Source organism: Gymnoscopelus microlampas, assembly GCF_963454915.1.
Source record: "Gymnoscopelus microlampas genome assembly, chromosome: 5".
Classification (NCBI taxonomy): Eukaryota; Metazoa; Chordata; class Actinopteri; order Myctophiformes; family Myctophidae; genus Gymnoscopelus; species Gymnoscopelus microlampas.
The window spans coordinates 13,433,790-13,446,701 of record NC_139942.1 but is presented as its reverse complement, the minus strand read 5'-3'; the positions used below and the strand labels follow the sequence as shown (position 1 = coordinate 13,446,701).

Sequence of the window (12,912 nt, the reverse complement as noted above, 5' to 3'; positions counted from 1 at the left end):
AATGATAAAGTTCTATTCATTTTTTTGCAGGTTTACAGTGGTAGCTCAGTGGTCTCAATTTGTTTTTCTGCAAGCTCCAACATTTTGTTGTTTTCCAGGAAAGACTGGGTTATTTTGTATAAAATTCTGTATAATTTAAATATGTATTTAATTACATTCTAACTGTTTGTAGCCAGTGAGACATTTATTTTAAATATAAGTTTGCATGCACTGGCGTCCCCAAGTGGCAAGACAAGATACATTGAAACTCATCCGCTCTCTCTGTCTCTCTCTCTACAACCCCCTCTACTCCTGCACTCCACAATAAAGCTGTCTAAAATGTTATGCTTGTTATGTTTCAGTGTGCTACTATTTGAATTGACAGTGTCAGAGGAATACTTAAATGTCTGTTTATTCAGAATTCTACTACTGTGACAAACTACAGTGTCCCAGTCCACTTTACACTGACACAAGACAGCAGCTTAAAGTACACTCATAAAACAATAATACATGCACAATTCACATACAGCCATATACACATGTATACAAATAATAGTATGTATCATGTTGCTTACTATTTATTGCATTCAATGAAATATAAAAGTAATAATTTGATTCATGTATGTAAATTCAGTTGAAATGCCTCCAGATAATATTTTAACATGAAAAAGAAGGGAGGAAAAACTGTATTGAATATTATTTCACAATGGAATAGCAAACACACAAAATAATGATTATTTAATAACTACAAGACACAAAATGGTACAGAAAAATACAGTGAAAGCCCCAATTCCCAGATAACAAAAGAGAGAACAAAATAGTAAAACAGATAATTAAGAAATTATCTGAAAATAGATGAACATATGTCTTCTCAATAGACAAATAAAAATAAACATGATTCGAGTGTCAAAGCTCAGGAACAACATTACTGGTTTCTGAGGCAAAACAAATCATTTTGTTATTTTATTTACATTCTTTACAGAACAATTAGGTTTTTGGATTCTGAAAATATTGATCTCGAGAGAAAACCAATCCAATTATGAATACATTATTGTGGAGTCATTCATGACTCATGAGAGACAGTCTCAAAGTCCGATCTACTATACATGAGGTCACACAGGTTGTGTTGTGTGAGGTCACTCAACTCAGCAGTGTCTCCAGGACTCCAAAACAAAAATCCAGCATAGAGGGTCTGGTTGAATGTGGTCTGGGCTCTGTGGAGGAGAGCCATGGTGTCAGAGACATTGTACAAGGACAAGGTACCTGCACTGTGATCCAGGTACACTCCTACTCTAGACGATACGTGACCTGTGTAAACCAGAGTAGGGACAACATGTGCGAAAAAACATCTTTCCTTCTCACAATGAAAAGCCCAAGATGTATCATGTCTTCCAAATCTCAAGCTATCGTCATGAATTGGCCCGTTCCACCTGGGGATATCTTTATATGAGACTGCTATATCAACATAGATTCCACTCCACTCTACCTCCCAGTAACAGCGTCCAGTCAGGCCCTCTCTACTCAGAACCTGAGGCCAAGCAGTGAATCTCTCTGGATGACGAGGATATGGTTTCTGTTCTTCAGTCGTTATTACTTTTCTGTTCCCTTTAGACAAAGACAGTGCTCCATGTACTGTGTTTGGATCCAGTGTGATTGGACATGAATATTGTACAAACTCAGCTCTGCTCTTGGGTTCTGGTGGTGTTGAACCCAACCAGAACCCAAGCCAACCAGGATTTGTGTTGAGGTGTTCCTGAACAATACATGGAGCGCCTAACTGCTCCCTGTGTGTCCACTGGAGCTGAACACTGCTCCTAATAGGATGTGTCCACGTAATAACAAAGAAAAGGATCACTACAAGTACCCTCTTTATTTGTTTTATTTTAATAAAGTCCTCTAGTTTGTTTTTTTGTAAGAACGTGGGTTCTGGTGTTGGCAGCAGTAATATATCCACTCTATTCACTGTCGCTGAGACGTCAGTCCCATCCTCTTTAAGAATGTCCTCTAGTTTGTCCCTCATCTTTGACACAGCCACAGTCACATCTTCAAAGTATCTCAGAGGACGGACATTGCTGCTGACTGGGTGTGTAGATTCACTGATCCTTGAGAGGGAGGTAGAACTGTTTAGAAAATGGATGTGATCTGTTGTGTGTGAGATCTGCTCCAGCTCAGCATGTCCCCGCCTCAGTTCAGTAACCTCCTGCTCCACACACTTCCTCTGTTCTTCAGCACGACTCACTTCATGTTTCTGCTGGTCTCTGATCAACTTTCTCACCTCATATCGTCTTCCCTTAATGGAAGTGATGAGCTCAGTAAAGACAGTGTCACTGTCCTCCACTGCTCTATCAGCACAGTGATTGATGGACTTTAACTCCTGGTGAAGCACCTTCACCTCTTTCTCTCTCTCCTGGATTCTCTGCTGGATGTTCTGTTGACTCATATCAAGCTCTTTATGTCTCTCAGTCTTTTCTGCTGCAGCTGAGATTATATCGTGACCTTTGTGTTCTTCCATGGAACACAGATAACAGATACACTGCTGATCAGTATGACAGAAAAGCTTCCTCACCTCGTTGTGACGAGAGCAGATGTTCTCCTGAAGTGTGGTGGAGGCTTTGACCAGCTTGTGATTCTTAAAGGCAGGAGACTGATAGTGAGGCTGGAGGTGAGTGTCACAGTAAGAGACCAGACACTGAAGACACGTCTTCACAGCTTTCAGTTTCCTCCCAGTGCAGAAATCACAGGCCACATCTCCAGGTCCAGCATAGCAGTGATCAGGAGGAACAGCTTGGATTGCTGTCTTAAGTAAATCCATCATGTCAGCCAACATTATGTTTTTCTTTAGATCAGGTCTTGGGTTGAACGGGAGGCATGCGTTAATCCGACAGACCTTTTCTCCGACTATGTGGCATCCGCGTGCGGTTAGGGTTAGGGTGCGGGTTTGGTTCGGGTTTAGTATTGGAAACGTCGGAGCGCTGCGCTGTCGGAGGAATGCGCTGTCGGACTAACGTACTGCACCCGGGTTGAACGTCTGTCTGCACTGTGGACAGCTGAATCTCCCCCTTTGATTACGCTGATTCCAGTATCTGTCAATACACCTACTGCAGTAGTTGTGTCCACAGGAAACACTCACTGGATCCTTCAGTAGATCCAGACAGATAGAACAGCAGAACTTTTCGTCGTCCAGTTGAACTTCTTGCTGCGCCATTTTAACTGAATGTCTAAAAAACAGTTCAGCGTGGTTTCATATCCTAACTAAGCAATCCCATGCCATGGGAGGTTGTTCCTGACTGTGTGTACGTGTGCATGTGTGTGTGGATAGGAAGAGACAGGAGGAGTGTGTTTAAAGAGGCAGCGTCTAGTAAATATTCACTCTGTTGAAATATGAGTCAATAGTGTTGGGGAAATAGTTAATGCTTGATGCAATATTCTCTTATCTTCACAATGAGCTAAATATATCTGCTGGAATGCTACTTTGATAAGTATCAAGTGTCAAGGGGTGCCTCAAATAAAGTATGCATGAACACAGAGTGATAAAGGGGATGCACAATTTCTGATATGGAATTATCTCTGATTGGTCAAACAAACAGTGTTCCAAAAGCAGTGGTAGTATTTCCAATTGTCTATACTTTTACTTTACTCCACTACATCTCAGAGACAAATAATGTACTTTCACTCCACTACAATTATTTGAAAACTTTAGTTACTAGTTACTTTGCAGATATAAATTATTACATTATATAACAGACATTAACCACGTTAGCCCTATTGTATACTTATACTATAAGCTCTCAACGTGTTGCATCACGATTCGTTGTGAGACACAGGCACACACACACACACACACACACACACACACACACACACACACACACACACACACACACACACACACACACACACACACACACACACACACACACACACACACACACACACACACACACACACACACACACACACACCTCCCATGTCAGAGGGAGGGACTGGAGAAGAGATCCAATAGAACTGAGACAAGTCATGCATGGTTGCTACTGCTTTGGCTAGTTCTCTTTCTGATTGGTGTGCGTGCGTGCGTGCGTGCGTGCAGACCCAGCCAAACAAACTACACCCCCTGAGACTACCCCTCCTTCCTCATTAACTCTCTCTCTCTCTCTCTCTCTCTCTCTCTCTCTCTCTCTCTCTCTCTCTCTCTCTCTCTCTCTCTCTCTCTCTCTCTCTCTTCAATTCAAAGACAAAGGAGCTTTATTGGCATGAGAAAACATACGTTTACATTGCCAAAGCAGCGTGTGAAATAAAAATAGTCAAAACTAAGAAATGTATGTAGAATTAAAAGGGAATAAAGAAACATGTAAACAGAGCTGTGTCACATTGCAACTTAGGAAAGTTACAAAACCACAGAGTGTATTTAAATAGGTAGGCCACATGTAGGCAAGAATAACAAATAGCAGAATATTTTCATGATTTTTGCAGTCACTTGGTATACAGCATTTAAAGACAAATACTGTAGCAAATTTTCAAATGTAATTTATTTGAAATAGCACACAAAATGTATTTTCAGATAGTTGCTCTGTTCATAGAGTAGTCCCCCCATGGTATTCATTTGCACAAGAATGACAAATAATTATAAGTTAAAGCAGCACTAACTTTCCTCTTCTACGTCGGATTTGAACCCAGTTTCCTGTGCAAGTGCTGAATAACTTAAGAGCTAATTGAGCCTGCCTGCTTGCTCAGGGGATAAATCTTTAAAAAAGAACAAAAAAACCCCGAAACTACTAATCACCAGAAGTCTTAAGTGAATTTCCTGCAAAAACAAGCAACCAAGAGTATACCTAGCGTTAGGTAAAAGTGCTATATATCAGCTACCTACTTTCTTAAACAGATGAGACAAAATAGCAAAATCAAATGAGCACGAGCTAATACAAAAAGTATATCGACTAAACAAGATCCAATAAAACAGTACAACAATAAAACAAGAGTTCGTACAACTAGTTAACAACAAGTAAGCCAGACAAAGAGGAAGGGTAGTGTTTCCTGAAGAGGTGGGTTTTCAGCCTGCGTCAAAAGATGGGCAGTGACTCTGCTGTCCTGACATCAGTGGGAAGTTCATTCCACCACTGTGGGGCCAGAACAGAAAAAAGTCGTGACCGTGTCGATCGACCAGAAGGACCCTTGAGTGACGAGTGACGAGTAAGAAGGAGCTGTTTCACTGCCCTATAAGCTAGCACCAGGGTTTTAAACTGGATCCGAGCCGCGATGGGGAGCCAGTGTAGAGAACGGAGAAGGATAGTTGTGTGGGAGAACTTGGGGCGGTTGAGACGGATATAAATCCATTTGTACGAGAGTGTACAACTGTAACCCGTATGGGTCCATCTGGTTATACATTTGTACACTCTCAGAGTTGCATGAACAGTTAGTATAGTGTCAATCTGGGAACCCATTTGGTTAAAAAAAGGGGATTTCTTTTTGTCTCTGCACGGCGGAAAGGCATGGCCGAGACATGTTTTGCACCCTGTACGTCCGTCCGTAAGTGTGTGTGTGTGTGTGTGTGTGTGTGTGTGTGTGTGTGTGTGTGTGTGTGTGTGTGTGTGTGTGTGTGTGTGTGTGTGTGTGTGTGTGTGTGTGTGTGTGTGCATGCGTGTCCGTGTGTCTGTCTTTGACCAGCTAATCTCTGGCACCGTTGGGCCGCTCGCAGCGAAACTGTGCACACACACTCCCTGGATGCCAGAGCAGAACCTCTGCCCCCATTTTTTCAGATCGGCTTGTTATAGCGCCATCAGGAGGCCGACTTTTGAAAAAAAAATTGACAGTACTCCTACAGATTTTTTCCAAACATCACGCAAATCGGTACACAGTATCTATATAGTCATTAAACGAAACGACTTTTCATATTCCATCCTGATTGGCTAAGATTGACATCTAAAGTTTGCAGGAGTGGCCCGTTTTGAACAAAATTCCGCAAATCATGAACGCAGCGTCTGATTGCGGTGAAAAATTGCACGCACATTCTCACTACGCTGAGGAACAAATGCCATCCTAATTCCTCTGTCAGCAGAATTTGTCTTGAGACATTCTTGAGAGAATAGTGTTAATACTGGTGACAGTAGCCCCACGGCTCCACAGCAGGCTGTGAACCTCTTCTCTCCTCTGTTCTCTAGAGCCATACGAGTCCCCAGTGGCTCATCCCTCTGGGAGCAGAGACGACATGGAGAGATGGACACTGAGATAATGATAATGAGACTGTGAGAGAGAGAGAGAGAGAGAGAGAGAGAGAGAGAGAGAGAGAGAGAGACACACACACACAAACAGACAGACAGACTGACTGACAGAGCATTTAAGTTATTGAATCTTTATTCTCATTGACATTGTTTTATTTTGATCCCACTGTTTTGTCCAGTTCTCTTTCTGATTGGTGTGTGTGTGTGTGTGTGTGCGCACGCACGCGTGTGTGCGTGCGTGTTTACACGGAAGGTATTTATGCAGGCTATGACAGATTGATTGTGTTGTTAATTAAAAGGATAACACTGATGCATAGGACCAGACTCACCAGAGGGACTCCAGTTTAATGGTAACTGGTGTGTGGGAATGGGAGCACTGGTTGGACCCATGGCAATGACATACTGCTGGAAATGGACGGCTTTGAATGCTGCTGACGTACTGAGTTGACCTTTGACTTGGTAGAAATAAGGCATTTAGCAGATCTCAGGCCAGTGTCAGTGTAATTGTTGACGTATTTTATGTTCAGTTTTATGTTAAACCATCCATAAGTTATTGTTTCGGCCTGGCGAGAGAGCATGTTTTGCACCCTGTGTGTCCGTCCGCGTGTCCGTCCGTCTGTGTGTCCCGTCCGTCCGTGTGTCCTGTCCGTCCGTTACCAGCTAATCTCCGGCACCGTTGACCCGGTCGCTGCGAAACTGTGCACACACACTCCCTCAATGCCAATTCAGAACCTCTGCCCTTAATTTTTCACATGGGCCTGTTATAGCGCCACCAGGAGGCCGATTTGTGCAAAACCCATTTTTTGACATTACTCTTACAGATTTCATCCAAAAGTCATGCAAATCGGTACACAGTATCTCTATAGTCATGTGATCAACCGGATCTGTCTGATTTTCCAGATTCCATCCTCATTAGCTAAGGTTGGCTTCCTAAGTCTGCAGGATTGGTCAGTTTTGAAAAGAAATACCTCAAATCGTGAACGCAGTTTGTGATTTACGTGAAATTTCACAAACACATTCCCACAAGGCTGAGGAAGAAATGCCACCCTTTTCACAATGCCCTGTTATAGCGCCACCAGCAGGTCTAATTTAGCAAAACACATTTTTGGAACAAAATGCCTCAAATCATGAATGCAGTGTCCGATTGCCGTTAAAGGCCTAAGAAGAAATTGCAGCCTTTTCACATTGGCCTATTATAGCGCCACCAGGAGGCCACAATAACGTACCTAACCTGGCGGAGACCTGTGCTCCGAGAAGCACTTTTTCTAGTTTGTTTATGTCCTCGATCAAATTGCACCCAGATGTCGACCATTGACATGTACAGGGACCGATGGAGATGATTTCATCACACATTTAAGCTGTTTATTATAGCATTTTCGCTACGGGGCCATGAGATCTGTATCGTCACGATCATGGCCCCAAGTCTACATGTATTTGGGGTGCGTGCAGAACCCCAGGCCCAGATATGAACTCATTTTACTTATTGTGTGAAGCTAGTGTCTCTTAAAGTGGGGGTCCGGGGACCCCCAGGGGCCCAGGAGGTTCCGGGGGCTCCTCAGCTAAATGATTGATGATCATAGAAACAAATTGGATGCTTTTACAGGTCTGTAAAAAAGATTCCAAGATGCCACCAGCCATGCATTTGTAGACAGGTCCTCAGGTATAGAACGTGTAGCATCTTTTGTGCAACCTTATTAGTGGCGGGACTTGAGTCTGTTTGGAGGCACCGCTGCCATAGTGGTGTCATGCAGGACGCTTCGCGCTGTGTTTCGAGGTTGTGGATCTGCTACTTTTGCTGCTTTTGTGTGACGCTGTGGTATGATCAAGTAGGGCGTTAAAGGGATAGTTTACCCCCAAAATGACTTTTTTTTCCCTATCGATTAGTCACCCCATGAAAACTTGAATTCATGTATATTTTCTTGTTTTTGTCGCATTCCTAAGCCAATAATTTGATGAGCGGCAGCGGTTCGGGTAGGAGACAAGAATCTCCTTTGTGTCTCCAACCGGAACCGCTGCCTACCGGTCCGCTGGTCTTCAAATTATTAAAAACGGAAAAAAAAACATGATTTCAAGTCTCCATGGGGGTGACTAATCGCTAGAAAAAAAGAAATAAAAGGGTGAACTACCCCTTTAATGTACAAAAAAACACAAAAAGTTAAAATATGGAGAAAAGGGAGGTTCCTGCCCGACAGCAACGACATGTTTCTGGACAAGCAACCTCTCGTCGGAGGCCGGAAGACCAGAGGCAGGTAGTTGTATTTTCGGGGCAACCAGCTATGATCAGGACAGTAGTGTGGTTGTTATTGACAGGTAGCCTGCATGGTGATTTGTTTTGTTTTCGTTGTGAGAAGACGCTGGGAACTGAAGATGTACCAGCATCTCACACACGCACACGCACACGCACACACACACACACACACACACACACACACACACACACACACACACACACACACACACACACACACACACACACACACACACACACACACACACACACAGACAGAGAGAGGTGAGGAGTCATAATCGCATCTTTCCCACCATTTAGTCCAGAGATCTTCCTGATAGCCGGCCAATCAGGACAGACAGGGTTGTTTATTGGGGTCACGGGGGAGTGGTTTGTCAATCTAACAAGCCAATGATGAGTGGGTGTGAAGCTGATCACCGATAAGCATCTCAGCCAATCACAGATGGCCCTGAGAGACAGAGAAAGCAGGTCCCACAGGAGCAAAGGGGCGTGTATGTGAATGTAGAGAGGACTCTCTCTCAATTCAATTCAATTCAATTCAATGGAGCTTTATTGGCATGAGAAAACATACGTTTACAAATTGTCAAAGCAAAATGGGAGCAAAACAAAACAATGTATGTACAAATAAGCAGTCTTAAACCATGAAAATGTTGCATTTTCTCTCAGAAATAGTTGTACATCCATATAGGAGAGGTTAGCTTGGTATAAACTTTTGAAAGTTGACAGCGTATTTCAATGTTTTGCATTCACTTGGTATAAAACCTTTGCGACAAGAAGCAGCAATTTATTCAAATGTAATTATATTAAGACAATAATTTCCTTCTCCTGTCACAACAGCTCACAAATGTTGCTGCTGTACTGTTTGCACATTGTTGTACTTCACCGAACAGATACGACACTGTATGTGAGGGCCCTTTTGTGGAGCGTGTCTGGTTCACTTTCCTTTAGGTGGTTATACAATTTCAATGCTCTCTTTTTGATTTTGATAATTAGTGGGTATTGTCCATTCGTCCATTCTGCTGTGTGTGTGTTATTGTGGGGGTCCCCAGATGATTTGCTTAATGTGCAACATTGTTTTCTCACTCAACAATAAACAAAAAAACATACAGTATATGTGTATACATGGTATCAGCACATTTCTAAAGTGACCATTCAATGTCTTTGAAGACCTTTTTAATACCAGATCGTCAAATATTACGTCAGAAAGAGGCAAACATTGTGAAAATAGCCGATCTACAAGCTCACAACGCCTCGAAGTGCGAGGCCTTGTGAGTTTGTAGTTCGGCTATTTACACAATATTTATCAGTGGAACCGAGTCAAACTAAATGTATGCCTACAAATGCCTACAATTCCATGGGCTTGTCAGGGTGGGGGGTCCCCAGTTCAAATATGATTATTTTGGGGGGTCACGTCCTGAAACCCTTATTCTACTGTATATCCTACTAATGCAGCACTAGTCTGATATTCATATACTGATACCAACAACAACAACAACATTGTTATTGTTATTAGTATTATCAGTATTATTGATATAGGCTACTGTATGCTAATATATAATATTGTTCCATGACCAGTAACCACTGCAGGATATTATGAAATAATGTGCTCTTATTTGTATTGATGTTTCTATGAACATACATGAGATATACAGTATTTCTACCTTCAACAGCTCACAACAAATTAATAATACAATATCCATCTCCTCTGTTACTGAGGTCAACATTATTCTGACAGAGACAATGATGGTCAGAATACTGTGAGGAAATAAAAATGTACAATTTAGGCCTTTAGCAGACTTAAGAGTGTTTATTGAACTCAATACACAAGGTAAATAAAATAATCACATGAACATAGTGCCAGGAAAAACAAAGACTTCAGAGAAACCAGGATACCAGGTAAACAATGAACCTAGCATCTATCTAAACAACATGCTAGCTCAATAACATTCTGGACATTTCAAACTATAGGATACCAGGTAAAACAAGCATATATCTAAACAACATGCTATCTCAATAACATTCTGTACATTTCAAACTAGGCCTATAGCATAACAGGTAAATGATGAAGCAATCTGTCTAAACAACATGCTATCTAAATAACATTATGCACATTTCAAACCATAGGATACCAGGTAAACAAGGAACCTAGTATCTGTCTAAATAACATGCTATCTTAAATCACATTCTTAACATTTGTGATCAAGTAGCCTAATAAACAAATCTCAGAGATAAAACATGCAAAATGATTGACCAAGATATGTCTGCATAGCAGCCATATCTTGGTCTTGCAGTTGCTAGCATCAATGGAAAGAGAAACGTGGCAATGGGTTCAGAGAGAGTGAAGAGGTGAGTCTTCAGATTATGGTGGAAATGTAGGAGTGAGTGAGTGAGTGAGTAAAAAGAAATGAAATAAAGAATGGACCAAAAACAGAATTCAGTAAACATTGTGTTGTTTATGCCAGTGGTCCTCAAAGTGGTCTTTTGAGACCAGGGGGTCCCATGCTAAATTGTTGATAGTTAGGAACCAAATGGACCCTTACAATTTATTGGTCTGTAACTCTTGGAGTTTACAAATGCAACCAAATGGACCCTTACGAGTACATTTGGTTGCATTTGTACATGTAAATTGGGGACCCCCGAGAACCCCCGAAATGCATAGAAAAGGTTTTTTTTTTTTTTTGGGAGCCAAGGTATGGCACCTTCCCATACCCAATTGACGCCCCTGGTACACTCTCAGAGTTTACTGGGGTTCCGTGACCCAATGCTTACCACATGGGTCCTTGAAATCAAACAGTTTGAGAACCACTGGCTTAAGAGTGTGTGTGTGTGTGTGTGTGTGTGTGTGTGTGTGTGTGTGTGTGTGTGCGTGTGTGTGGGGGTGTGTGTGTGTGTGTGTGTGTGTGTGTGTGTGTGTGTGTGTGTGTGTGTGTGTGTGTGTGTGTGTGTGTGTGTGTGTGTGCATGTGCGCGTGTGTGTGTGTACATTCAGTTCATTGTAAGTGTCATTACAACAGTAGTTTATGTGAATATCACATGAACTCTCCTCTCAGACTCCTGTCTGAGTGTTTGTCAAACATAAGGTTCTCAGAACCTAATTTAAACCTAAACAAATCAAAACATCATAGAATTTCACAGGTTCTGGACAGTTTCAGGTTATGGAAGGTTCTGGGTTACCCTTCATTGTCTTAATAATAATAATAATCATTATTAGACCTATTTCATCCCATGGGGGGATGAGTGCTTCTCTAGCAGTTAGGGGTTGAGTCGGTGTCTTGCTGCAGGGACACCTCGACAACAATGCCGGGGCCCGGGAATCGAACCTCAGACCCTCTGCTTCCATGGCGGGGGGATCTTCAAACATTCTTCTATGGCCGCCCCAACCAGTATATGACCACTCTGACTTAAGCCTTTAAAACCAGGAAAGCATCCGTGTCATCTTAGATTTTAGCTACATATATACAACGTTTTTCAGGAAAACTCTTAGGATCAGTGGTTCTCAAAAATATCAGTGTACAAGCTCATATCATGTACAAGCTCACAGCGCGTCACTTCGTGCCACGCTTCTATTTTTGAACATACCAAATACATATCATTTTGGGGATCCTTGGCACAAAAAAACATTTGAGAACTATTTAGAAGAAGGCATTTGTAGAATCGGCCTCAGGTCTTAATGGGTAAAAGAGGCTGTTAGGACTGCAGGCCTCTCCGTCCAGCAGACTCCCACAGCTGGAGTCTGGAGACGACATCCCCTGGAGGATCGACTCTCCTCCGCTGCCGCTGCCGTCGCCGTTCGCCGCCGCCACGGCACCACGATCCTCCTGATCGCCGAGCAGCGCCGACAGGAAGTGGATGTACTTCATGGACAGCCGGAGGATCTCGTTCTTGCTGAGCTTCTTGTCGGGGGGGTGGGTGGGGAGCAGGCCGCGGAGCTCGGAGAACGCCCCGTTGACGTTCTGCTGGCGCCAGCGCTCCCGCGTGTTGGTGAAGACGCGACGCACGGCCTTGGGCCGGGAGCCTTTTGAGGGACAGAGAGGTCATAGGTCACATACTGTTGCTGTCGGGGAAAGAAACCTTGTATGTCCGTATTGAAACTTTTTTTGTTTGTTTTTCTTTTTTTCCTCGATAAGTTAATGCCCTACTTCACTGTACAAAAGTATAAAAATAGCTACAAACTCACAACATGTTGTGAGCTTGTAGATTGGCTGTTTATGCTTTTTTGGAAAGTCAAGTTAACTGAAAGTGGTTAGGTCTGCATGCTTGTGGGTTTTTTAATATTTAACTAATAAAAAAGGATTAACAACGGCTTAATGACTAAATAATAACTTCATTGGATCCATGGGAATACATGTTAATTATTCCCTTTCCTGAAAAGTTATGCTTTTTTCATTCCACCCGAAATAGGCAATACACTTATGTATTTATTATTGATTCTTATTGATTGCTTCACAAGCAAATAATATGGAGGTTGATA

At 42.4% G+C, this 12,912-nt stretch overlaps 1 protein-coding gene across 1 annotated transcript; it reads right to left on the bottom strand.

Moving 5' to 3' along the window:
• Positions 1-211: 211 nt before the first annotated feature.
• LOC311046229 (tripartite motif-containing protein 16-like) lies at positions 212-3,271 on the bottom strand. The gene is made up of 2 exons (XM_084058431.1): positions 3,007-3,271; positions 212-2,841 (listed from the first exon to the last, which is right to left on the bottom strand). Exons 1-2 carry the CDS (start codon positions 3,182-3,184, stop codon positions 1,043-1,045), a joined length of 1,977 nt encoding a protein of 658 aa, XP_083914557.1. The 5' UTR covers positions 3,185-3,271; the 3' UTR covers positions 212-1,042.
• Positions 3,272-12,912: the final 9,641 nt, after the last annotated feature.

Bases quoted from the DNA above. Each gene is read 5' to 3' on its own strand.
- LOC311046229 (XM_084058431.1), bottom strand. From the start codon at position 3,184: ATGGCGCAGCAAGAAGTTCAACTGGACGACGAAAAGTTCTGCTGTTCT. The intron at 2,842-3,006 runs CGTTCAACCCGG...ACGCATGCCTCC, and splicing joins CTGTCCACAGTGCAGACAGA to CGTTCAACCCAAGACCTGAT.